The 27,012-nt window shown below is 33.7% G+C and overlaps 1 protein-coding gene across 1 annotated transcript in view; it reads left to right on the top strand.

Moving 5' to 3' along the window:
- Positions 1-27,012, top strand: part of SLCO1B1 (solute carrier organic anion transporter family member 1B1) — a 101,071-nt gene that overhangs the window by 6,816 nt on the left and 67,243 nt on the right. The window contains exon 2 of the mRNA XM_030804744.1: positions 3,510-3,658. Within this exon, the coding sequence (XP_030660604.1) occupies positions 3,575-3,658 (84 nt within the window). The 5' untranslated portion in view covers positions 3,510-3,574. The remainder of the gene's footprint in view (positions 1-3,509; positions 3,659-27,012) is intronic.

The raw sequence follows: 27,012 nt of genomic DNA, 5'->3' as shown, positions 1-27,012 counted from the left end.
GCCTCAATAAATATTAGTTCCCTTCTCCAATTCAAAAAGGTGTCTGCCTTGATAAGACAATTGCTTTTATTGTGAAAGTAAGGTGGTGATGGGGGAATGTCTCTCCTATAAAAGGTCTAAGAAGTTAGCAAATGCTGTTTTTCCTTTTTGCTCCTCAGTTGCATAGGTACATGGTAGAAATTGGGTCACTTTGCCTAAACCGGTTTTCTATAACCCATTAAGTATTAAAAGCTTGACACAGATAAGTAGAGACTGATAAGATTCTGTCCTGCACCCCACTCCTATCAAATTTGGAAGAACTGACCTATTCAGGGAAGAATTGCAATGCTAAATCCAAATGCCTATGGCTCTATCTATCTTATAAACAAATGGTGTCCTCAAAATTCATTTATGAAAAATCATTTGAAATTTAAGAAAAAAAAATATGTTCAGAGAAAAATATGTTAAATGTCAAGGTGAATTAGAAAGTGTGGCATTTAGTCAAGCCTAAATTAATATTCCAACTTTCTAGTTACTTTGTAGTAACTTATTTAACATTTTGGTGAAATGAGGAACAAAGTGTCCACCTTTTTTTCTGAATATTTTATCTGAAGATCTAGGAGAGAAATGTGAAATAGTAGTTGTCTGGGGAAGTAGGGGAAATACAAAGAAAAGTAATGACTTCAGGTATATTCTCCACTGGTACAGCAGGGTGGGAGATATTATCAACAGGAGGTAAGTATGAAAATATTGAAGAGGTACAATTTGGATCAGCATTACAACCAAGAGATGGAGAAGGACATTCGGGATTGAAAGAAACATACAGGAGGGCAGAAATCTTTCTTCTTGGGACTGTGGTTTCATGTGTCTGTAGGTGCTATGGGTATATTGAGAATGGTTCTAAAAACAGGGCCTTGGTTTAGTTGTGAAGACTGTCAAATAGAAACTGTGAATTTTATTTTGTGTCATTAAAGGGATCTTTGAAAGATTCTTAGGATAAATATGATATGCATAGGATAGAAAGAAAGGTGGGAGACAGGACAAACAGAAGTTAATCAATTGAAATAAACCAGGTTTGGAGTGGTGGGACAATAGCCTTCAAGACTTCAAGAATATTTGTTAGTAGAAAGAAAATCAAAGCCTAAAACTAAGGGAAGACTATCCACCTTGCAAGTCATACAAAGATATTTGCTATTATACAATTTTTTTTAAAAAAGATTTGCTAATATTTAAATTATGAAGAAAGAAATAGAAACAGATATTCATGGAAAAAATGGGGTGAAATTTATCAAAGAGCAGGCTATTACCTTGAGACTAAACAGCCATTGACTTTTTTCTCACCTCACTGAACCCAGAAAACCGACATATCTAGGTACAGGCATGCATAAAACACATACACACACAAAATGTAATAATTGGAGTTCACTTAGAGGTACACACGTATGGGTTTCTGTATTCAACCACATGTTGATATATACTCACATATACGTAAGTGATAATATCCTGTTTATTACTTCCACATTTGTGCACTATCCTTTAAATATGTATTATATATATATTTATATTATTCAGAATCAATAAGTCCTTGTTGAATAAATTAGTGAATAAAATATAGAGTCGAGCCTCATTATTCACAAATTCTGTATAAACAAATTTGTCTACTCACTAAAATTCCTTTGTAACATCAAAATCAGTACTGCTGAACTTTCATGGGCATTCTCATGCATGTGCAAAGTGGTGAAAAATTTGAGCTGCCATGTTCCCAACTGAAGTTGAACAAAGTAAAGTTCTGTCTTCTTGTTTCTGCTCACCTATGATAAACAAATATCCTTTTCACATTGTATTTATTGCCACATTTTTGGCATTTTTGTGTTTTGTGTTTCTGAGTTGAATGTTTCGAATGGGCCCCAAAGATGGGGCTGAAGTGCTGTCCAGTGCACGAGAGTATCCGAGGGAAAAGATACATATGCTGTATAAGCTTCCTCCAGGCCTGAACTACAGGGTTGTTGACAACTAATTCAATGTTAATGAATCAATAGTATGTATTAAATAAAGTGTCTTTAAACAAAACATACATAAAACACAGTTCTATATTGAACAATTTACAAAAATATTGTGACCAGAGGTACACAGGCACATAACTAACCCCACATCTCTCCAAGGAACAATGGTTCAATATTTGCTAATTCAGTGTTCCCAACAACTTTATAAAACATAACTACTGCAACAAGTGAGTATCAACTGTACATATAATATATATTAGACATATTGTATAATAGTGCCCCATTAAAAATCATGTATCTGTGCTGTGTCTGCTTATATAGATATCTTAGATACATAAATATGTATTGTTTACATACACAGGAACAAGAATGTATTTCTAAAACTCCATGAAGAACACATTATATTCTATATAAAAGAGTCAGTTGAAGTAAAAAGTTAACTCATTTTACTAGTCTTTAAAGTAGGACTTTAATGACTCTCAAAATAACAATTTCTCTTATACATTGACTCCAAAACTTTAGTTGTTGAATTTATTCTGCAGATATGGCCACATAAAACGATGGCATATGATATATTAAGAACATCTTTAATATGAAATGTTTAGATGCACCTAAATGCTGATGAATATAGAACCAGTTACATATATGATGGGCAACTTAATACCCTGCTACCATAAGAAAAATGAGAAAGACTTATTAATATAAGGTTAAGTATATAGAGAAGATAAAAAGGTAGAGAATGATGTTTAATGTATGCTACCTTTTGCATTGAAAAGGAAAATATTATGTACTTAGTGAAAAATCCACATTATATTTCTGGATAACAGGACAAGAGTTAGAGGAAGAATCTTTGTTTTATTTTTTTAATTTGCATTTTCAACTATATGCATTTTCTCTTGGAAAAGAAATAAACAAAATCAAAATAAAGTAACATCATGATGGTGGTAAGGTCAAGCAATACCAGAGTTGCTCTGAGAAGTACTTGCAGTACACTGCTCTTTTTAACAAATCCGAATTCTGTCTGCTTTTTGAGCCTGATTCCAGTGGTGTCTCCTTTATAAAACTGAGGCCACTCTAATTTAATTCTTTATATTATTTTTGTATCAGTTTTGAATATCTACTCTGTGCAAGGGGCTAATAGGCACATTTTAAAACTAGAAGGATAAAGAAAACATATATTTGCTTTAATAAATTTTACAATATAGGTATGTAGAAGAGATAATTTAAATTTCTATAATTTAAAATGTTCATGTAATCTGGTATGTGATTCTATATTACTTAATTGTTTCAAATTTCTCTCCACAAATTTATTTTTCTATGAAATTATAATCTTCTTAGGCTAGAATTTGTGTCTGTCTTTCCTACTTTTGTGTCCAGCATTGACCTAGCAGAGTAGTCAAGACATAGTAGACCCTGAATGAATGTTAGTGAATGGTTGATTGATTGATTGATGATGTTGTGGCTTTTCTTATTTCTAAATTATATATTGTAAAAATAAAATAAACTATACTTTTTCTTCCTTTATAGGTGATTGTTTCAAACTAAGCATCAACAAAAATTAAAAACATTTGTATGATATCTATATTTCAATCATGGACCAAAATCAACATTTGAATAAAACAGCAGAGGCACAACCTTCAGAGAATAAGAAAACAAGATACTGCAATGGATTAAAGGTAGAATAAATTTTATGTTTTTGACCTAAAATAAGTAAATAGGGAACTTTAATGTATATAAAGGCAAATTGTTAAAAAGAACATTATATTTCAAATTATAATTTTCAATTGAAGCATATATTGAAATGTTAACATAATGATTCATACCTTGATTTAAACCAGTCTTTTAATCTGATTAAGTATTTCTTTGGTGAAATTTTTGATATCTAATAGTTTATCAATGTAGAAAATTTATAAATATTTTGATAGCTTCTCTTTGGTTTTGGATTGATCATGAGATATTTATGAATATGATTAAAATAAAAAATGCATAATGAATAATATGTTAAAATTCTTAGAATTCACTTATAAACTTAAAATATTAATGTCTTAGGACTCACTCTGTGATACTGACTTATTTTAAAATTCTTTTTTTAAAAACAAAAAACAGCATTTAAAAAAGTTCTGATAAGTAGTTTAGGTTCATGGAACAGAGGTCTATGATAGTCAAAAACCTGGCCAAAAGACCTGTTTGATGATTTAGAAAAGCCATTTAATTTTTTCATTTGCAAGCTGGTGAAAGTAATAATTCTGCCGTTTGCTTTTGGCACTGTATTAAATGATACAGTCGAGGTATTAAGTGATGCTGGCATTTTTATAAACAGGAATGAGTACTCCTAAGCACAATGCTAAATGGGAAGTCAAGACTCAGAAAAGTTAAGAAATTTTGCTGAAGTCATCAACATTGTGAATTGAAAACCCTGGAACCCAAGTCAAAGCCTTTAAATCCCCATATGGAAGTCTTGAGGAAATCAAGAAATAAATCAGGGTCACCTTTTATCAATGTTTTAAATTTTTTATTTAGTCAAATTTGTAGTCTCATACAGCTGAATAAAGACCACCAAGATTGGAGTCAATTACAATAATGTTATAAAAGGTTCCTTTTAGCTTCTTCCAGGGAACATAAAATTTGTTTGTTTTCTCAGATTACTGATAAAGCGTTCTCTGATGAAATATTTAAGTAATATTTAGGCCGAATGGCAGTCATAAGGAAAAAGTATTGGTTAATGCAAGTGAATTATGTTCTATATTCTAAGGGTAATATAATGTACTGAATTGTTTTTATTTTTAAATACTGAGTGTTACAGTGATTTCACTGACATGTGCATAGCAAAATGGCAGCAAACTGCCTAAAGCAATAAAATTTCCAGAGTGATCCCTTATAGCATATCTGGAGAAGCTGGGAGTTAAGGAATTAGTAGTGTATGGAAAAGACATTAACTGCAGCCCAATAAAGAAGACCAGAGCTAGAGGAAGATACTGGGATAAGATTGGCATCACTAATGCTGGTATTTCAGAAACATCGCTAAATTGGTTAATCATGTCTACAAGTGATATTTAAAATAATATTTTCACTAACTTAAATTGTTAACATTGATATGTTGTTGAGAAAGAATACTAAACTCAACAATCATTTTACAATAATTCTGTAAAGACTTGTGTGCCTGTAGTTGAAGTTTGTTGCATTTCTGAGCTTACTTTTTACTTATGAGGAATGAAAGCATCAATATTAATCTTGAATGTAAATGGTTAAATGCCCACACTTAAAGGGCATAGAATAGCAAGTTGGATAAAGAAGCAAGACCCAACCATTTTGTCTTCAAGAGACCTGACTCACATGTCATGACATTCATAAGCTAGAAAATGAATAAATTGAAATAATATTTATCTCAGAGTTTTCAGGATATTTATAAGGTGCTTAGCACAGTGTTACATAGAAACTCAATAAATTGGAAAGTTCCAACATAGTAGCATTATAGTTGCTGCACTTTTTTTGAGACAGGGCCTCTGTCACCCAGGCTGGAGTGCAGTGGCATAATCTTGGCTCACTGCAAACTCCACCTCCCAGGCTCAAGTGATTTTCCCACCTCCTGAGTAGCTGGAATTACAGGCACATGCCACTTCACCCAGCATTTTTTTTTTTTTGTATTTTTAGTAGAGATGAGGTTTTACCCTGTTGCCAGGCTGGTCTTAAACTCCAAGGCTCAAGCAATCTGCCTGCCTTGGACTCCCAAAATGCTGGAATTACAGGTATGAGCCATCACACCTAGAAGCTGTTTCTTTTTAAAGTGACTACATTAATTTACTTGATCACGAGTAATATGTAAATGAAAATTTGAGAATACATTCGCTCCAACATTTGGAATTATGTGACTTCTAGATTTCTGCAATTTAAGTAGGCATAAAATGGTATTTTATTTTGGTATTTGTTTGTGCTCCTTGATTCTTATAAATATTATATTCTTGTGAAATCCATTGCTGAATGCAAGTGGTGCTGGTTACATTTGCCTATTTCCAAGTTTTAGTATGTTTATTTTTGAAATATATTTTATCAGTTTAAGGACTTATTTGTAATATCTTTGTCTGGTCTTGGTATTAGGGTAATGTTGGCCTCAATAAATGAGATAGGAAGTATTTTTTCTGCTTCTAACCTCTGGAAAAAAACTGTAGAGAATTGATATAAATTAATTCTAAAGTATTTGGTAGAATTCAACAGTGAAACCATGTAGGCCTGTTTCTTTCTGTTTTGGAAAGTTATTAAAATCAATTCAATTTGTTAAACAGAAATAGTCCTTTTAATATTGTCTATTCTTGTACAAATTTGGGTAGATTGTGTCTTTCAATATATTGGTCTATTTTATATATGTTATTATAGTTGTAGGCAGAGTGTTGCTTATAGTATTTCTTTATTATCCTTTTCATGTATATTGGATCTGTTGTTATGTCCCCACCTTTATTTCTGTTATTAGTAGTTTGTGTCTTCCCTCATTTTCTTAGGTAATCTGGCTGGGTCAATTTTATTAATCTTTCTAAAGAATAAGCCTGTGGTTTTGTGAATTTCCTCTATTGATTTCCTGTTTATAATTTAATTGATTTCAGGTCCAATTTTTATTCTATTTTTTCTTGTGCTTACTTAAAATTTACTTTACTTTTCTTTTTGATTTTCCCAAGGTAGAAACTTAGATACTGATTTTATAGTTTTCTTATTTTCTAATATATGCATTCAGTGCAATAAATCTTTCTCTAAGCCTTGATTTTGCTACCTTTCACAAATTTTGATCATTTGTATGTTTAATTTTATTTTTTTCAAAATGTTTTAAAAATTTTCTTCAGATTTCTTTTGACTCATAAGTTACTTAAAAGTGTGGTAGCTAATCTCCACTTATTTTGATATTTTTCCAGTTATCTTTCTGTTATATTCCAGCTTAATTTCATTGTTGTCTAAGAGAAGACACTATGACTTCTATTAGTTTAAATGTGTAAGATGTGTTTTATGGCTTAGGCTGTGAATATTCTTGGTGAATATTCCATGTAAGCTTAAGAAGAATGTGTATTCTGCTATTGGTGGATGAAATAACATATAGAGGTTTATTATATCCAGTTAATTGATGATGTTATTAAGGTCAATCACATTCTTCCTGTTTTTACCTGCTGGATCTTTCCATTTTTAGAGAGGTATAGAGTCTCCAAGTACCATAGTGTATTCATTTATTTCTCCTTGTATTTCTACTGGCTTTTACTTCAGATAGTTTGCAGCTCTGTTGTTTGGTGCCTCTATGTTAAGAAGTGTTATGTCTTTTTAAGAATTGACCCTTTTAGGCCGGGCGCAGTGGCTCACGCCTGTAATTCCAGCACTTTGGGAGGCCGAGGTGGGTGGATCACGAGGTCAGGAGATCGAGACCATGGTGAAACCCCGTCTCTACTAAAAAATACAAAAAATTAGCTGGGCGCGGTGGCGGGCGCCTGTAGTCCCAGCTACTCCAGAGGCTGAGGCAAGAGAATGGTGTGAACCCGGGAGGCGGAGCTTGCAATGAGCCCAGATCGCGCCACTGCACTCCAGCCTGGGCAATAGAGTGAGGCTCCGTCTCAAAAAAAAAAAAAAAAAAGAATTGACCCTTTTATCATTTTTTAATGCCCCTTTTTTACCTCTGTTAATTTCCTTGCTTTAGAGTCTGCTATGTCCAAAATTAATTTAGATTGTCTTGCTTTGTTTTGGTTATTGTTACCATGGAATGTCTTTCGCCACTTCTTTACTTTTTAAAAAAATTACACTTTAAGTTCTGGGATACATGTGCAGAATGTGCACGTTTGTTACATAGGTAAACACATGCCATGGTGGTTTGCTGCACCCATCAACCCGTCATCTACATTAGTTATTTCTTCTAATGCTACTCCCTAGCCCCCCAACTCCCAACAGGTGCTGGTGTGTAGTGTTCCCCTCCCTGTGTCCATGTGTTCTCATTGTTCAACTCCCACTTATGAGTGAGAACATGTGGTGTTTGGATTTCTGCTCCTATGTTAGTTTACTGAGAATGATGGTTTCCAGCTTCATCCATGTCCCTGCAAAGGACATAAACTCATTCTTTCTCGTTGCTGCATAGTATTCCATGGTGTATATGTGCCACATTTTATTTATCCAGTCAATTATTGATGGGCATTTGGGTTGGTTCCAAGTCTTTGCTATTGTGAATAGTGCTGCAATAAACATACATGTGCATGTGTCTTTATAGTAGAATGATTTATAATCCTATGGATACATTCAACACTGGTTGAATTAATTTACACTCCCACCAACAGGGTAAAAGCATTCCTATTTCTCCACATCCTCTCCAGCATCTGTTGTTTCCTGACTTTTTAATGATCGCCATTCTAACTGGCGTGAGATAGTTCTCATTGTGGTTTTGATTTGTATTCTCTAACGACCAGTGATGATGATCTTTTTTAATATGTTTGTTGGCCACATAAATGTGTTATTTTGAGAAGTGTCTGTTCATATCCTTGGCCCACTTTTTGATGGCATTGTTTGTTTTTTTCTTGTAAATTTGTTTAAGTTCCTTGTAGATTCTGGATATTAGCTCTTTGTCAGATGGATAGATTGTAGAAGTATTTGTCCATGCCTATGTCCTAAATGATATTGCCTAAGTTTTCTTCTAGGGTTTTTATGGTGTTAGGTCTTACATTTAAGTCTTTAATCCATCTTGAGTTAATTTTTGAATAAGGTGTAAGAAAGGGGTCCAGTTTCAATTTTCTGCATATGGCTAGCCAGTTTTCCCAACACCATATATTAAAAAGGGAATCCTTTTCCCATTGCTTTTTTTGGTCAGATTTGTCAAAGATCGGATGGTTGTAGATATTTGGCGTTATTTCTGAGGCCTCTGTTCTGTTCCATTGGTCTATATATCTGTTTTGGTAAAAGTACCATGCTGTTTTGGTTACTGGAGGCTTGTAGTATCATTTGAAGTCAGGAAGCATGATGCCTCCAGCTTTGTTCTTTTTGCTTAGGATTGTCTTGGCTATACAGACATTTTTTTTTTTGTTTTTTTGTTTCCATATGAAATTTAAAGTAGTTTTTTTCTAATTCTGTGAAGAAAGTCAATGGTAGCTTGATGGGGGTAGCATTGAATCTATAAATTACCTTGGGCAGTATGGCCATTTTCACAATATTGATTCTTCGTATCCATGAGCATGGAATGTTTTTCCATTTGTTTGTGTCCTCTTTTATTTCATCAAGCAGTGGTTTGTAGTTCTCCTTGAAGAGGTCCTTCACACTCCTTGTAAGTTGGATTCCTAGGTATTTTATTCTCATTGTAGCAATTGTGAATGGGAGTTCACTCATGATTTGGCTCTCTGTTTGTCTATTATTGGTGTATAGGAATGCTTGTGATTTTTACACATTGATTTTGTATCCTGAGACTTTGCTTAAGTTGCTTATCAGCTTGAGGAGATTTTGGGCTGAGACAATGGGGTTTTCTAAATATACAATCATATCATCTGCAAACAAAGACAATTTGACTTCCTCTCTTCTTATTTGAATATCTTTTATTTCCTTGTCCTGCCTGATTGCCCTGGCCGGAAATTCCAACACTATGTTGAATAGGAGTGGTGAGAGAGGACATCCCTGTCTTGTGCCCGTTTTCAAAGGGAATGCTTCCAGTTTTTGCCCATTCAGTATGATATTGGCTGTGGGTTTGTCATAGATAGCTCTTATTATTTTGAGATATATTCCATCAATACCTAGTTTACTGAGAGATTTTAGCACAGCTCCAGTGTGCAGCCCCCAACAAGATCAACGTAGAAGGTGGGTGATTTATGCATTTCCAACTGAGGTACCCAGCTCATCTCATTGAGACTGGTTAGACAGTGGGTAGAGCCAACAGAGGGCAAGCCGAAGCAGGGTGGGGCGTCACCTCACCTGGGAAGTGCAAGTGGTCAGGAAATTTCCTCCCCTAGCCAAGGGAAGCCACAAGGGACTGTGCCGTGAGGAAAAGTGCATTCCGGTCCAGATACTACGCTTTTCCCACAGTCTTTGCCACCTGCAGACCAGGAGATTCCCTTGGGTGCCTACACCACCAGGGCCCTGGGTTGCAAGCACAAAACTGGGTAGCTGTTTGGGCAGACACTGAGATAGCTGCAGGATTTTCTTTTTAAACCCCAGTGGTGCCTGGGACACCAGCAAGACAGAACCATTCACTCCCCTGGAAAAGGGGCTGAAGCCAGGGAGCCAAGTGGTCTAGCTCAGTGGATCCCACCCCCATAGAGCCCAGCAAGCTGAGATCCACTGGCTTGAAATTCTCCTTGCCAGCAGAGCAGTCTGAAGTTGACCTGGGATGCTCGAGCTTGGTAGGGGAAGGGGTGTCTGCCATTACTGAGGCTTGAGTAGGTGCTTTTCCCTCACAATGTAAACAAAGCCACTAGGAAGTTCGAACTGGGTGGAGCCCACTGCAGCTCCACAAAGCCCCTGTAGCCAGACTGCCTCTCTAGATTCCTCCTCTCTGGGCAGAGCATCTCTTAAAGAAAGGCAGCAGCCCCAATCACGGGCTTATATATAAAATTCCCTCTATCTGGGACAGAGCACCTGGGAGAAGAGGCAGCTGTGGGCACAGCTTCAGCAGCCTTAAAGTATCCTGTCTGCTGGCTCTGAAGACAGCAGTGGATCTCCTAGCACCATTCTCAAGCTCTGCTAAGGGACAGACTGCCTCCTTAAGTGGGTCCCTGACTCCCATGCCTCCTGACTGGGAGACACCTCACAGCAGGGGTCAACAGACAACTCATGCAGGAGAGCTATGGCTGGCATCTGGCAGGTGCCCCTCTAGAATGAAGCTTCCAGAGGAAGGAACAGGCAGCAATCTTTGCTGTTCTTCAGCCTCTGCTGGTGATACCTAGGCAAACAGGGTCTGGAGGGGACCTCTAGCAAACTCCAGCAGACCTGCAGATGAGGGGCCTGACTGTTAGAAGGAAAACCTACAAACAGAAAGGAATAGCATCAACATCAACAAAAAGGATTTCCACCCAAAAACCCCATCTGAAAGTCACCAACATCAAAGACCAAAGGTAGATAAATCCACAAAGACGAGGAAAAACCAGTGCAAAAAGGCTGAAAATTCCAAAACCCAGAATGCCTCATCTCCTCCAAAGGATCATGTTTACTTTTAATCTATATGTGTTTATATATTTAAAGTGGATTTCATGTAGACAACATATAGTTGGTTCTCGTTACTTGATCCACTGTGTCAATTTCCGTCTTTTAATTAATACATTTAGATCATTTGTGTTAAAAGTGATTACTGATATATAGTCATGTGTCATTTAACAACAGGAATGCATTATGAGAAATGCATTGTTAGATAATTTTGTCATTGTGCAAACATCTTAGCGTGTATGTACACAAACCTAGATATTATAGCCTACTACACACCTAAGCTTATGGGATAGGCTATTACTTTGATGCTACCAAAACCTGTACATTATTGTAGTTTACTAAATACTAATTACAACACAGTGATATTGGTGTATCTAAACATATCTGAGCATAGAAAAGATAAAGTAAAAATATGGTACTATAATCTTATGGGACCATCATTGTATATGCTATTCAACATTGACTTAAATGTCATTATGACGCGTGTGACTGTAGTTAGATTAATATCTACCATAGTGGTTGCCTGGGAGTTTGCAAGATAAATTTACAAATAATTCAAGTCCACTTTCACATGACATCATACCACTTCATGGGTAGTGTGAGTACCTGATAATAGCAAATTATTTCTAATACTTTGCTTCCACTTCTTGTATCATTATTGTCTTTCATTTCAATTTTGTGTCAGTATACATAATCAAATACATTATAGATATTATTTTAAAAACAGTTATGTCTTAGATTAAGAATAAGAAAAGTAATAATTTATATTTTATGCTCACTTATTTCTCCTCCAATGTTTTCCTCGCTTTAAGTAGATCTGAGTTTCTGATTTATATTATTTTATCTTTCTCTAAAGAACTCCTTTTAACATCTTGCAACATCTCGTCTAAAGGCAAAACATTTCTTTCATTTTCATTTCTCAGAGGAAGTTTTATTTCTCCTTCATGTTAGATGGATAAATACACAGGGTATGGGGAAGGTATTTTTTCCTCTGTATTCTTTTGGGATTTTTTTCCTTTGTCTGAGATTTTCTGTAGTTTTAAAATGACATGACTAGGTGTAACTTTTTGGGCATTTATACAACTTGTTATTCTACGGACTGCCAGGATCTGTGGTTTGTTGTCTGATATTAATTTGGGGAAATTCTCAGTTGTTATTGTTTCAAATATTTCTTCTGTCTCTTTCAATTTCTCCTTCTAGTGATTCCATTATGTATACGTTGTACCTTTTTTAGTTGGCCCACAGTGTTGTGATACTTTGTTCTGATTTTTTGTCTTTGTTATTTTTATTTGCTTTTTAGTTTTGCAGATTTTAATTCATATATTCTGAATCTCAGATATCCTCTTTTCGGTCATATGCAGTATAGTGATGTGTTTACCAAAGGCATTCTTCATTTCTGCTACAGTGTTTTGACATTATAATTTTTTTAATGAAATTTGTATCTGTCTGCTTACATTGCTCTGTTCTTGCATGCTTCTTTTATTTTACCACTAGAATGCTTAGCATATTAATCACAGTTGTTTTAAGTTCTCAGTCCAATAAATCCAACATCCTTTCTATATCTGAGTTTGGTTCTGATTCTTGTTCTGTCTCTTCAAAATTATATATATATTTTTATTTTAGATGACTTGTAATATATTCTGGATATCCAGACATAATGTATTGAGTTTTGTAAAATCTGCTATACATAGGCCTTTAATAATTGTTGCTAAGGTGTGGGAGGTGAGAGGCTTTTTTTTTTTTTTTTTTTTTTTTTGCCTCTGGACTGTACCCTTCACAAGTGTTTTTCAGTATTTTTTTTTTCCTTCTTAGAGTGGGTTTGGTAGAGTGAGATGGATTTTGGTATTTTCCTTCTGTCACATGGAAGACTAGAATTGGCTGGAGCTGGGTATTTCCTTTTCCTTGGGTCAGTTAGGCTCTATTAACACACCAGTTAGGCCCTATTAACACGCCCTGATAAACTAGTTCTGCCTGAGGGCAAGCACTACAAGTCCTCTTAAAAACAGAGGGCTCTGGTCTATTTCCAAAATGAGTCTCGTCCCCTCATGCTACTGAAAGAACAAGATTATTTTTCTCCAACATTTACTATAAGAACCTGGTCAAGCTCCTGGAGGGAAAACTCAAAATGTGGAGGTCACCGACTGGGTTCCCTTGGAGTGTTTAGTGCTCAGACTTAACCACACTGAGTGAGACTCTAGCAGTTTATCAGTTATAATGAAGGTATTTCTGCCTTGGCACTGGTTCCTGTGCGGTTTCTGTTCATGAGTCTCTACTGCTGTAAGCTGTGACTCTTTATAATCACCTATTTGTCTCTCCAATCTTGAAGGCAGACATTTGCCATTGGTCCTCACCTCTTTTACAGATCCAGAAAGAGTTGTTGCATTTTAAATTGGTTCAGTGTTTTTCTTGTTGTTACTATAAAATGTCAAGCTCCAAGCTCCTCGAAGGTTTCTAGAGCCTAGAAACCAGAAATACCAGCATATATTTTTTATCGTATTTTCTTATCTCATGTCTTACAGTTCTACATTTTACTTAAGGTTTCATTGTGATTTCTTGATTAATACACAAGTTATTTAAAAATAACATTTTCTTCAAATATTTGGAGATTTTTCTTAATAAATTTTTTGCCACTAATATTTGTCATAATTGCATTGTGGAAGCTATGACAACTAATTTTTGAAATTAGTTGAGACTTCTGTATGTCCTAGTACATCATTGATGTTTGTAAGTCTCCCTGAGGTACTTAATAAAAATGCATATTCCATATTCTTTCAATTGTTGGATGTATAATTTTATATGCGTCTGAGAGGTCAGTCTTGTTAATTGTGTTATTCAGATCTTCTATGTACTTGCTAATATTTTAACTATTTCACTTATCATAATTGAAAGAAACATGTTGAATTTTTTTCTTACAAAAGCAGTTGTATTGATTTTTGCTTGCATATTTTGCAACTACTAAGTGCATTATTATATAACCGTTTTATCTTTTAGGATGATATAATTCAATATATGGAGGACTTCTCTATCCTTAATGATGTTTCTATGTCTATTTGGGCTATTATTTATACACCTATAAAATTTTCTCTTAGTGGTTATGTTTTCTTATCATTTTACTGTCATCAGAATTTCTTCATGATTTAGGAATATCTCTTATAAAAAGCACAGAGGTAAATTTTGAAGAAAAATCCAAACTAAAAATTATCTGTCTTTAAACTAGCAATTTTGTCCACTTATGTTTATTGTATCTATTGATATAGTTAGACTTGTTTTTACTATCTTAGATTATTATGCTGATTTTCCCCTTTTTTAATGCTCCCTTAAAATTCTTTCTTATACTTTTTGAATGTATATGCCTATCTCTCTCATAACAAGACAAACGTTCTGGCATGATTCTATGATCTGAATGTTTCCCCCCAATTTGTATGTCGAGTCATAATCACCAACGTGATTCTATTAGAAGGTGGAGACTTTGAAAGTGATTAGTTCATGAAGGTAGAGTCCTCATGAACAAAATTAGTGTCCTTATGAAAGAGACCCAATAGAGCTTCCTTGCCTCTTCTAACATGTGAGGTTACAGTGAGAAGATGGTTCTCACAAAATACCAAATATGTTGGTGTTTGATCTCAGATTTCCCAGGCTCCAGAGCTGCAAAAAGTAAATTTCTATTGTTTATAAAGTACACAGTTTTCTTATAAGCTATATTTTGCTATATTTTCTTACAGCACCCCAAACAGACTGAGACATATGTTCACATACTGTTTTATATGCCTCCTTACCCTCTATACAATATGATGCTATCTGGATTTTTGATCTAAAATTTTAAATTCTAAATACTATGACTATTTTACCTCCTTTCCTGCTTTTAGTTTTTTTTTTAAGACATTGGAAAATTTATCAAGTATTTTATTCACTTTGCTTTACAAATCTCATGCAACATCTTCAGAATTGGGTTCTTCTTTTATTTAAGCAATTCTTCCAAAATTGTTTCCAGTATGTGTTTGGTTGCAGTGTTTTTGAGGCCTTATATGCTTGAGCATATATCTCTTTATAGCTGAGTGGCTGTTTAGCTCAATATAAAATTATGGATTCAATGCTCTTTTACTTCAATATTTAAAAAATATATTTCTTTGTCTATTGTGTACCCACTTTTGCTATTAGAAAGTGATATACTTTCTTTCCTGAAAGGCCTCAATTTTTTTCTTGTCTTTGATATTCATAAATTTTAATATACTTCTTCCAAATATGTCAGTGTTCTTACTTATCTCTTGTGTTGAGCATTCAATGGGCACTCTCAACCTGCATGTTTTTGTTTTTGTTTTTTTAATCTTAGTAAATTATTGGAAATTTTTCATTTATTATTTCTTTAAATACTTCTCTTCAACTTATTTTTTCTCATTTTAAGGCATTAATAATTAAATTATTCTTAATTTTAGTTAAAAACTATGTATATCTTAACCTTTTACCTATATGTGCTTTCAATATTTTAAATGAAATAACCAATTTTATTTTCCAATTCTTTGTTTTAAGCCCATATATTATTTTATACTATTATACATCTTGCACTCCATATTTTCTACTTGTTCTTTTTTGTTATCTTATTTTGCTTTTATTTTATTTTGCTAATTTTCTTTTCTTATATATTTTGTGTATTTGTAATGCTTACTTTAAACTCCTGTTAAGTGTTTTGTAAAACAATTACTCCTTATGGTGTCTTCAAACCAGTTTGCTTTTTTCTTTCACTTTTGAAATGTTTTCACGAAGACATCACTATTTTGCCCTGAAGTCACATTTACTTAGTTATGATAGTTTCTTTTTTATAGTAATTGCACAGGGGAAGAGCTAAAGGATAGAACTCTGTCATTGTGAACCCCAAAAGCTCAGAAAAAGGGGAGGGAGATGAGCCTCAAGGTGAAGACCAGTAACCAATAAATCACATGTCACTCTGCACTTTGACAAACATTTCTTTATCCATGGCTCCCTCAGTCCCCTGAATGTGAAATTGCTTTGAGGAGATTGTTAACTAGTACTGCAGAACTACTGAGGGGATTAACTGTAGAAGGGAACACTCAAGGCAAGTCAGCCTTTCCTCCTTTGCTCAGCTGCTCTGTTGAGCAGAACTTCAGAGCTACTCTGATTTTACTCTGGAAGACACATGCAACCAATATCTGAACAGTCATACTCAATCCCTGCATTGAGGTAGAAAGCACTGATTACTAGAGGCTGATCTGAATCATGCGACTGTATTGAAGGCAACAAAAAAATAATAAAATAGCCATGTATTTTAATAGGGAAAGTATATAGTAATTGAAAAGAAAAACCAAAATCAATACAAGAAGTATTGTGACTGAGAGACAAAGGTAAATTTGAAGATAGGTTTGTGATTTCATAACAGAGACCTTTGAATGCTAGAAGCTACCCCCTCCCTTTGTAAAGAACAACATTAGGTAAATGATTAAAAAATTATGTCAAAGTCTATGATTTTGAAACTCTACCATATTTGAAAATATTATATTAAAATAATGATATTAAACAAAGAATTTATGACAAATGTTCATCTTTTAAGTAAAACAAGTTTAAAATTTGTAAACAACTAAATCTAATCACATAGGCAACTGCTAGGATATCACAAAAGAATGGGATTGTAATAGTGAATTTATAAAATTTGCCTGAAATTAATCAAATCAGCATAGAAATGCACAGATGACAAACACTGTAAAATGTAAGCAAAATTAATCATAAGAAGTTTATTTGGCTAAAGTAACTATTGTTAAAGATAGAATTGCCTAACGTTAGTTAATAACAGAAAAAATATCAGAAATTTTAAAAAGTGCTGTCAATCTATTAAAATTATATAAATTTAAAGCAAAACAATGTAGGTTTATAAACAAGAACCTTTAAAAAAGCATAATACTGATGCTTATTACAAATTTATATCTTGAGCTGGGGTACATCATCCAATTTATGCATGAGAAAAGTGTTTTATAATTTTTCACTCTGTAATTCATATTTTAAGCTCATCTGAAATGTATTTTACAGAGGTAATAACAAGCAACTTGGTGCTCAACTCTCTTCCTGCTCTTCTCCTAGTGCTAAAATAATTTGTCAATGAACTGTGAATGAATTTAAGTTTCAGAAATAAAATTTATATTAATAGAGAGAAAGAAGGATAAATCGATAGTCTTCCAAATATGATACATGTACAATGCAATGATATTCACAAACATCTTAATGAACACATGAACATAATTTCTTTTGAATCTTACCATGATCTTCTAAAATAAGTAAGCTAAATATTCTATATTATACTACTATTTATGAGGAAACTACATTTCTGTGAATTGTGTAACTTTTTCATCTTTTTAAGGTTAGCAAGCAAAAACAAACAAATAAAAAACAACAAAATAAACAAAAAACAAAAACTTGGCCCAGATCTGACTTTAAAGTACGTTCTCTTTTATTGTATCACATACGATCTCAGTCCACAGGTGGGTTCCTGATTTAGCCAAGAATATAGTAAAGTAGAAGAAAAAAGTGTAAAGTAGAAGAAAAAAGAAGGAGAATATTAGGTATAGAAACCTACATGAAATAAAATGAAATAAAGATAGCCTACTCTTTCTGAAATGCACCAGTAAAATGTACTCCTATCTTGCATATTAAGTTTATAATCATACATTCAATTCAAAATTTAACTAAAACTATGGAAACTGAGAGCTAATAATAAAATGATATACACAACATTCTAACCAGAAAATCTTCTAAGCAATTGTACAATTCAGATAAGAAGAAATAATTACAAATGTTCAGAAATTAAGATTAAGACTGTATAATTTTTTTTTTTTTTTTTTTTTTTTTTTTTGAGACAGGGTCTCACTCTGTCACCCAGGCTGGAGTACAGTGGCACAATCTTGGCTCACTGCAAGCTCTGCCTCCTGGGTTCACGCCATTCTCCTGCCTCAGCCTCCCAAGTAGCTGGGACTACAGGCGCCCACCACCACGCCCGCTAATTTTTTGTATTTTTAGTAGAGACGGGGTTTCATCATGTCAGCCAGGATGGTCTCGATCTCCTGATCTCGTGATCTGCCCACCTCGGCTTCCCAAAGTGCTGGCATTACAGGTGTGAGCCACTGTGCCCGGCCAAGACTGTATAATTTGTTCCTGAAGGGCAGGGAAAATGTAGGGGTAATTTTTCAAGATGAATTGGAAGATAAAGAAAGAGAGGTCACATTATTTGTGTTATTCAACTGAAATAGTTTTGAATTTCAATAAAACAAGCTAAGGAATGCCCTTTGTCATCAAGTTGATGTGAAGAGTAAAAAAATTTTAAAAACTAAATTCTCTAAGATAATATGTGAAAATAAGATTATTTAAATTTCAACAAACATTTAACAAGTGTATACCCATCCTATGTTCCAGTTTTATCCAACTTCTTATCATTCCTAAGTATACTAAGTAAAGTAATAGCTATTAATATGTTGGAGTCATTAGCAGAAAAATAACTTTGCAAATGATTAAGTGATGACAGTTGTATATCCATGTTATTAGATGTTTAAAATTCAAAAACTAATTAATTCAATAAATTTTTGGAACTAAATCCATAGCATAAAAACATAGTTTTTCAAAATGTATTTTTCAAACGTAAAAATTTCTCACATTAGGCTAGGTGTGTGGCTCATGCCTGTAATCCCAGCACTTTGGGAGGCCAAGGTAGGCAGATCACGAGCTCAGGAGTTCGAGACGGGCCTGGCCAACATAGTGAAACCCCATCTCTACTAAAAATACAAAAATTAGCCAGGTGTGGTGGTGCGTGCCTTTAGTCCCAGCTACTCAGGAGGCTGAGGTGAGAGAATCGCTTGAACCCAGGAGGCAGAGGTTGCAGTGAGCCAAGACCACGCCATTGCACTCCAGCCTTGGGGGAAGAGTAAGAGTCTGTCTCAAGAAAAAAAAAATTCTCACATTATTGTAAATACTATTACAATAGCTAACATAAATTCAAGATTTATAATAAATTATTTTTTTCTGATGCTCATACAAATACACATTTTACTGGATCTTGGGTGTTGTAGTAAAAAACAATTTACTAAAACAAAAAAAATGTATACCTTAAATACATAGAATTTTATTTGTCAATCATACCTTAATATGAGAAAATAATGTTCTTCTTTTCCAAAGTAAAAAGAAATTAATACAGCAAAGCTATATTTTACAACAATGTACATATAATCCATAATTCTGTCTAATACTTGATATTCTACTAACTGAATTGAAGCAGTACTTGCCAATATTTACATATATATGAATAATTGAACTATAAAAGTTATGAGATGCTGATCTGAATTACAAAAGTCCCTCTGTGATAGTAAACATATGCATAAATTAATTCTATAAAGTTTTATTGCATTTTCTCAAAATACATTGAAGTTCTGTAGTCAATCAATGGACAGCCAAAACTGTTTTTGAACAGTTTAGCATATTTTCATTATTAAAAACAAAACTTGCCAATAGATATAAGAAAAAGAGCTGACCAAATTATTAGAGTTTAAATAGCATAAAATAATAATGTTGAAATTATAAAATTGTATTTTAGAAAATCTTGACAGATAGAAAAATTATTTTAATACAGGTCTCATTTAAATTAGATAAACTTATATTCTATACCTGAATAAAAAGTAATTGAAAATACCTATGACTTTGCAGCAATAAAAAATGGCAAATGATAAAAAATTCAAATTTTCCTTACATAAATATTTGTGAAAAGGGGAAACTGAAGAGAGAAAATATGATAGTTTATTTAAAGTGAAACATTTACATAGTTTAATGTAGATAAAAGTAAATTGAGAAAATTCCTATTTGGCATTATTTGCTGTGAGTTTACCAAGATAATGTTTTTCTCCATTTTAAAAACAATGGTCTATGGTCAACAAGTAAGTCAAACTATCCCTGTTTGCAGGTGACGTGATTCTATATCTAGAAAACCCCAAAAGCTCCTTCAGCTGATAAACAACTTCAGCAAAGTTACGGGACACAAAATCAATGTACAAAAATCACTAGCATTCCTATACACCAACAACAGCCAAATCGAGAGCCAAATCGGGAAGGCAATCCCATTCACAATTGACACAAAAAGAATAAAATACTTAGAAATATAGCTAACTAGGGAGGTGAAAAATCTCTACAATGAGAATTATGAAACACTGCTCAAAGAAATTAGAGATGAAACAAACAAAGAGAAAAACATCTCATGCCCATAGATAGGAAGAATCAATATAATTAAAATGGTCATACTGCCCAAAGCAATTTACAGGTTCAATGCTATTCCTATTAAACTACCAACAATATTCTTCACAGAACTAAAAAAAAAAAAAAAAAAAACTATTTTGAAATTCATACAGAACCAAAATGGCCAAAAAGCGAAGACAATCCTAAGCAAAAAGAATAAAGCTAGAGACATCATGCCGTCTGATTTCAAACTATACTACAGGACTATAGTAACCAAAACAGCATGGTACTAGTAGAAAAACAGACACATAAACCAATGGAACAAAATAGAGAGCCCAGAAATTAGGCCTCATGCCTATGAACATTTGATCTTCAACAAAGCTGACAAAAATAAGCAATGGGGAAAAAAAACCCTGTTCAATAAGTGGTTCTGGGATAACTAGCTGGTCATACACAGAAAATTGAAATTGGACCCCCTCCTTACACCATACATAAAAATTCTAAAAATTCAAATTATAAAAAAAAAATCAACTCCAGGCAGACTAAAGACTTAAATCTAAAACCTCAAACTACAAAAACCCTGGAAGACAACCTAGGCAATATTATCCTGGACATAGGAACGGCAAAGATTTCATGACAAATGACACCAAAAGCCATCAAAACAAAAGCAAATATTGACAAATGAGATATAATTAAACTTAAGAGCTTCTGCACAGAAAAATAAACTATCAACAGCATAAACAGACATCCTACAGAATGGGAGAAAATATTTACAAACTATGCATCTAACAAAGGTCTAATATCAGCATCTGTAAGAAACTTAAATTTACAAGAGAAAAACAAACAACCTCACTAAAAAGTAGGCAAAGGGTATGAACAGACAATTTTCAAAAGAAGACATACACATGGCCAACAAGCACTTGAAAAAAAGGCCAATATTACTGCTCATTAGAGAAATTCAAATGAAAACCACAATGAGACATTCTCTTACGCTAGTCAGAATGACTATTATTAAAAAATAAAAAACTAACAGATGCCTGGCAAGGTTGTGGAGAAAAGTGAACACTTATACACTGTTGATGGGAGTGTAAATTAGTTCAACCATGTGCAAAGCAGTGTGGCAATTCCTCAAAGAGCTAAAACCAGAACTACCATTCAACTCAGCAACCTCATCACTGTGTATATATACCCAGAGGAATATAAATCATTCTACTATAAAGACACATGCATGTGAATGTTCATTGCAACATTATTCACAATAGCAAAGAAAGACATGGAATTAACCTATATGCCCATCAATGACAGATTGGATAAAGAAAATGTGGTACATCCTATGGAATACTATGCAGCCATAAAAAGAACAAGATCATGTCTTTCATGGAAACATGGATGGAGCTGGAAGCTATCGTCTTTAGCAAACTAACACAGGAAGAGAAAACCAAATACTTCATGTTCTCACTTATAAGTGGGAGCTAAATGATGAGAACTCATAAACACAAAAAAAGGAATGGCAAACACTGGGGTTTAGCTGAGGATGGAGGGTGGGAGGAGAGAGAGAAGCAGAAAAAATAACTATTGAGTAGTAGGTTTAATACCTGGATGATGAAATAATCTGTACCACAAACCCCCGTGACACGTGTTTACCTGTACTGCAAACCTTCACATGTGCCTCTGGACCTAAAATAAAAGTTAGAAAGAAAATATTAACAACTTTAAATTTAGTAATCATAAATGTCAAATTTAAAAAAAAAAATTTTAGTCTGAACACAGTGACTCACACCTGTAATCATAGCACTTTGGGATACCGAGGTGGGTGAATCACTTGAGGTCGGGGGTTCGAGACCAGCCTAGCCAACATGGTGAAACCCCGTCTCTACTGAAAATATAAAAATTAGCCAGGTGTGATGGCATGTGCCTGTAGTCCTGGCTATTCAGGAGGCTGAGGCAGAAAATCTCTGGAACCTGGGAGGCAGAGGTTGCAGTGAGTCGAGATCACAGCAGTGCACTTTAGCCTGGGTGACAAAGTGAGACTCTGCCTCAAAAAATAAATATAAAATAAAAAAGATTTTAAATAATATTATAAATAAACTAAAATTTCTAGGAACAATTTTTTAAAATCAGAAAAATAAGTCATATGATAATACAGATACTCTTACGAAATGCATAAAATATATGAATATACGTGTGTACTTATTGATGTGCATGAAAGTACACTAGTGTATCCAACAAGAATAATCATATGCATTATTTTATAACATTAAGCAATAAAAAGAACACTTAAAAATATTTTCTTCAATTTAATTGACTATATTTTTTTATTTGGAAAACAATTTTAACACATATTTTAAATAGTTTAAATAGAGAAAAACGTAGAGCTGTATTACAAAGATATTCATTGATAAACATTTCAAAAAAATTTTTAACTTCGTTGTTTTTATCACGTATTTTGCTCTAGAAAATTTCCATTCCACATGATACATTTGTTGTATAAGAGATACAAAACAAATTCCTACTAGGAGAAATAAAGCTTCACTAAGGAGGTGGCATTAAGCTGGGCATTAAAATTCATGCAGAATTCCCATTGCTTCAAATGGAGAGAAGCAGCAGTGTACCACAGATAAAGGAAGTGAGACGTAATAAGGGTTTGACTCAAGATAATAAGGAGATGAAGAAAAAGGGGGTTCTATTATATTCATGAACTATTTTTCTTTTTCATGTATAATACTTTTGTTCCAATTCCAGTTATGCTCCACTTCAGTTTTGTTTCTCTAGTTAAATAACTTTGCATCTCTAAACTTTATTATTCTTATTTGTATAATGAAGAGAGTAACTTATGCCAGGCAAAGATTTTGCAGACACTAGAAACAATATACACAAAATAGTTGGAATAGTTCCTGAAAAATAGTAGGTTCCACATAATAACATGATTTATGCTTATGCTCTTTCTGTATTATTTGGAAAGAAATATGTGAAGTGCAGGAAAGTGGTGTGAAGTTATTTTTGTGGGATATCTGATGTAATCCTTCTCTTTTATCTATGTTATCAAATATTTTTCAAAAGCTATATTTCTCATTAATGCTTTTTGTGAATAAATTAACTAGGAAAATTAGAAGAAAGGCCACAATATACATCATAGAAAGGCATAGATTACAAAGAGAGTATATACACAATACCTGTCCAGAAGATATGGTATAAGCCAACATTTTAGTTATACTTATTTACTTCAGATATTGCAAATTTTTCTTATTTTTATACCTTCTTTCTTTTAGTGACATTTCCTATATTTTCATTCACTATGACATTGTTTTCTTTACATCGATAGTTATGAAGAGAACTAACTATTCTAACTAGGGAGTAGTTACAATTCTTATTTTAAAATACTTCATTAAAGGACTACAACGTGTGTGCCATCTATGACTTAGTACTGGTTGATTGTCATTTTTCATGATCTTCATAAGTGGGTAATTTTGAACACTTATATTATTTCAAAGTGTGTTATTTGTTTGTTCATATGTTTTACAAAGTAACTAACTTTGTTGGCTTGAAATTGCAAACTCTGTCTCTTGGTGTCTTAGTCAATTCAGGCTGCTATGACAAAAACACCACAGACTGGGTAGCTTAAACAACAAACATTTATTTCTCACAGTTCAGTAGGCTGGGAGACCAAGATCAGTGTGCCAGTATGGTTAGCTTCAGGTGACAGTTCTCTTCTTTCTTTCCTGACATGGCTAAAAGAGAAAGAGAATGGAAGTAAGTTCTCTTCTTAAAAGGGTGCAAATCTCATTCATGAGGGTTCCACAGCCGTTACCTAATCACTCCCCAAAAGCTTCACCTCCTGATACCATCACATTGGGATTAGGATTTGACATGCACATTTGAGAGGGACACAAACATTCATTCCATGACAGATGGTAATCAAAGCAAAGACAACGAATGGGTTTGCCCAGCAAGAGTATGTAGAGTAAAAAGAAAAGACGGTATGAAACAAATCACTGAAAAAAAATGTAACCACCAGAATAACATGATCTAAGTATACTTGGGAGGAATTATGCAAAAACTAGGATTTGAGTCATGCGAGGAAACTCTTTACATTTTTACTGGAAAAGACATGAGAGACAGAGTTATGGAAAAGAGAGCATTTGGTGGGGGCAGATCCATTTTTTCTAATAACATAAACTAATGTGGATTAATTGTACAATCATTCCTTAGTACATTTCAAAACTACATCCAGGCAAATCTCTTATGCAACAAGCCTGCCTTAGTTGTGTCTACTGGGTACATGTTTATTTTTAGGCATGTCAGATTCAACTTGTGAAAAGATGATTATATTGTGTTTAAAGCTGTCTTCTTTTCTCCCCATATTTTTCACACCAAATAACAGTTATTCAAACTAGAAACTAGAAAACAAACATACAGTTATCCAAACTGGAAAACAAAATCAGAATTTACATTTTCTATTTTCCCCACCTCCTGTTGGTTCTCCTCTTAAACTTCTCCTTGTGTGTCTATAGGCTTGTTATCCACTTTTCATCGCTACTCTTTTTATTTTTTCTGAAGTCAGCTTTCTAACAGATCTCTTTTTTTAAGTACTTTTTCTTCATGGCTGCCAGAATTAACCCTCTAAAATTTAATTTTGTCGTGTAACATTTTAAAATGCATATTGACTCCTCAATGTTGAACATATTTCTATCCTTACACTTCACCTACACAAATATTATTTCTGTTTTTCAAATAATCTGTGTTATTTCACTTCTTAGGGGCTTTTCATGTGCTTCCTATTTTAAGTATTTTGTGTCTTTGATATCTAAGCTTCTATTATCAACTGAAGACTTAGCCCCAATGTCAACACATCTCTAAGAACTTTAACCTGTAAGGTCAGAATAGTCCCTTTTTCCCATCTGCTCATAACATTATAAACTTATGGCAATTATAGAACTTAATACATATTATACTGTCATTATTGGTTTATTGCCACTGAAGATTATAATTTTTAGTGCACTGATTATGTCTTATTTGTTTTTACTGCCCTTGTTCCGGTTCCTCTATACCTGCCTCAACTACATAGCTTAGCAGAGTAACTGCTATATTGCAGTTTTTCAATGAATGTTTCTTGAGTAAATCAGTTGAGTTCCAAAGCTAATCCAAGTTGTGCATTTGACACACAAGAAGCTTGGAACTGTCTTCTGACTTTAAGTTTAGAACTATTGCTATAATAAATTAATGACTGATCTGCCACGATTGCAGATAAGTACAGACTTTATTTCTTATCTCAATGTCAATTGTCCCTTTCTGCCAATGCACATTTTATTTGATAATTGTGCACATTTGTATCTCTGTTTGGTTTTTATTTGAATAAATTTAGAACATATAGCTGGAGATGGTAGCTCACACTGATGATGAAAATAGACATTTATCAAGGTTACTATGTAGCTAGCACTGCATGTACACAGAGGTATTTAAGGAGCCACACATATGTCCAAGGCAAGACATATACTCATAAAATGTCTGAGAAGATTGTATCCTTTTACCTAATGCTAATCCCCAAGCTTAGAACAAGGCAAGTGAAAGGTCAAAGGAGATAAAAAATACAATAAACAAAATAAAAATTTACAAGAAGGTGTTATGGACTAAATATTTGTTCCCGTCTCCCCAAAATTGTATATTGAATTTCAAAATCCAATGTGATAGTATTTGGAGGTCTTTGGGAGCTAAAGAGATCATGAGAAATTTGCTCTTATAATGTGAGTAGTGCCTTACAAGAAAATGCTGGAGAGCGCACTAGATTTTTTTCCTCCATGTGAGAATACAAAAAGAAGTTAGCTGTTTGCAGCCTAGGAGAGAGCCCTCACCAGAAATTGACCATGCTGGCACCCTTTTCTCAGACTTCTCATCCTTCAGAACGGTGAGAAATAATTGTTTGTGGTGTAAGCCCTCCATTCCATCATAATTTGTGATAGCAGTCTGAACTGACTTAGACAAAGTTTCAACAGCAAATTTGAGCAGTTAGAACACAGAATCAGCAAAATTGAAGATAAGACAATTGAAATGATTAGTCTGAGAAGCAGAAAGAAAAAAACCTGAAGAAAAATTAGCAAAACCTAAGGAACTGTGGGACACTATCAGGTGAACCAGCATAAAAATTATGGTAGTTCCAGAAAGAGAAGAGAGAGAGAAAAGGGAAGAAATAATATTTGAAAAAAAAAAATGGCTGAGAACATCCCAAATTTGATAAAATATATGATCTCAACATCGTAGAAGCATAAGAAAATCCAAATAAACTCAGAGATCCACTTTGAGGCACATTATGATCAAACTATCAAAGGCCAAAAAGTAAAAATAAATACAGAATCTTGACAGCAACAAGAGTAGGAAATAATCATGGGCAAGAGTTCCTTAATAAGATTAACAACTGATTTCTCATCAGAGACCAGAAGACATTGAAATGATTTATCCAATAAAGAACTGATATTCAAAAGTATGCAAAGAACACCTAAAACTCAATAATTAGAAAAATAACCCAATGATAAAATGAGGATGAGACCTGAACAGATGCCTCACTGAAGAAGATATAGAGACAACAAATAAGCATGTGGAAAAATGCTCCACATCACGTCATTAGGGAATTGTAAATTAAACAATAAGCTATATCACTATATACTTGTTAAAAGGACTAAAATTC

The sequence above is a fragment of the Nomascus leucogenys genome, chromosome 23, assembly GCF_006542625.1.
Source record: "Nomascus leucogenys isolate Asia chromosome 23, Asia_NLE_v1, whole genome shotgun sequence".
Lineage (NCBI taxonomy): Eukaryota > Metazoa > Chordata > Mammalia > Primates > Hylobatidae > Nomascus > Nomascus leucogenys.
Note: the sequence above shows the minus strand (reverse complement) of the source record. Positions and strands in the feature narration are given on the sequence as shown.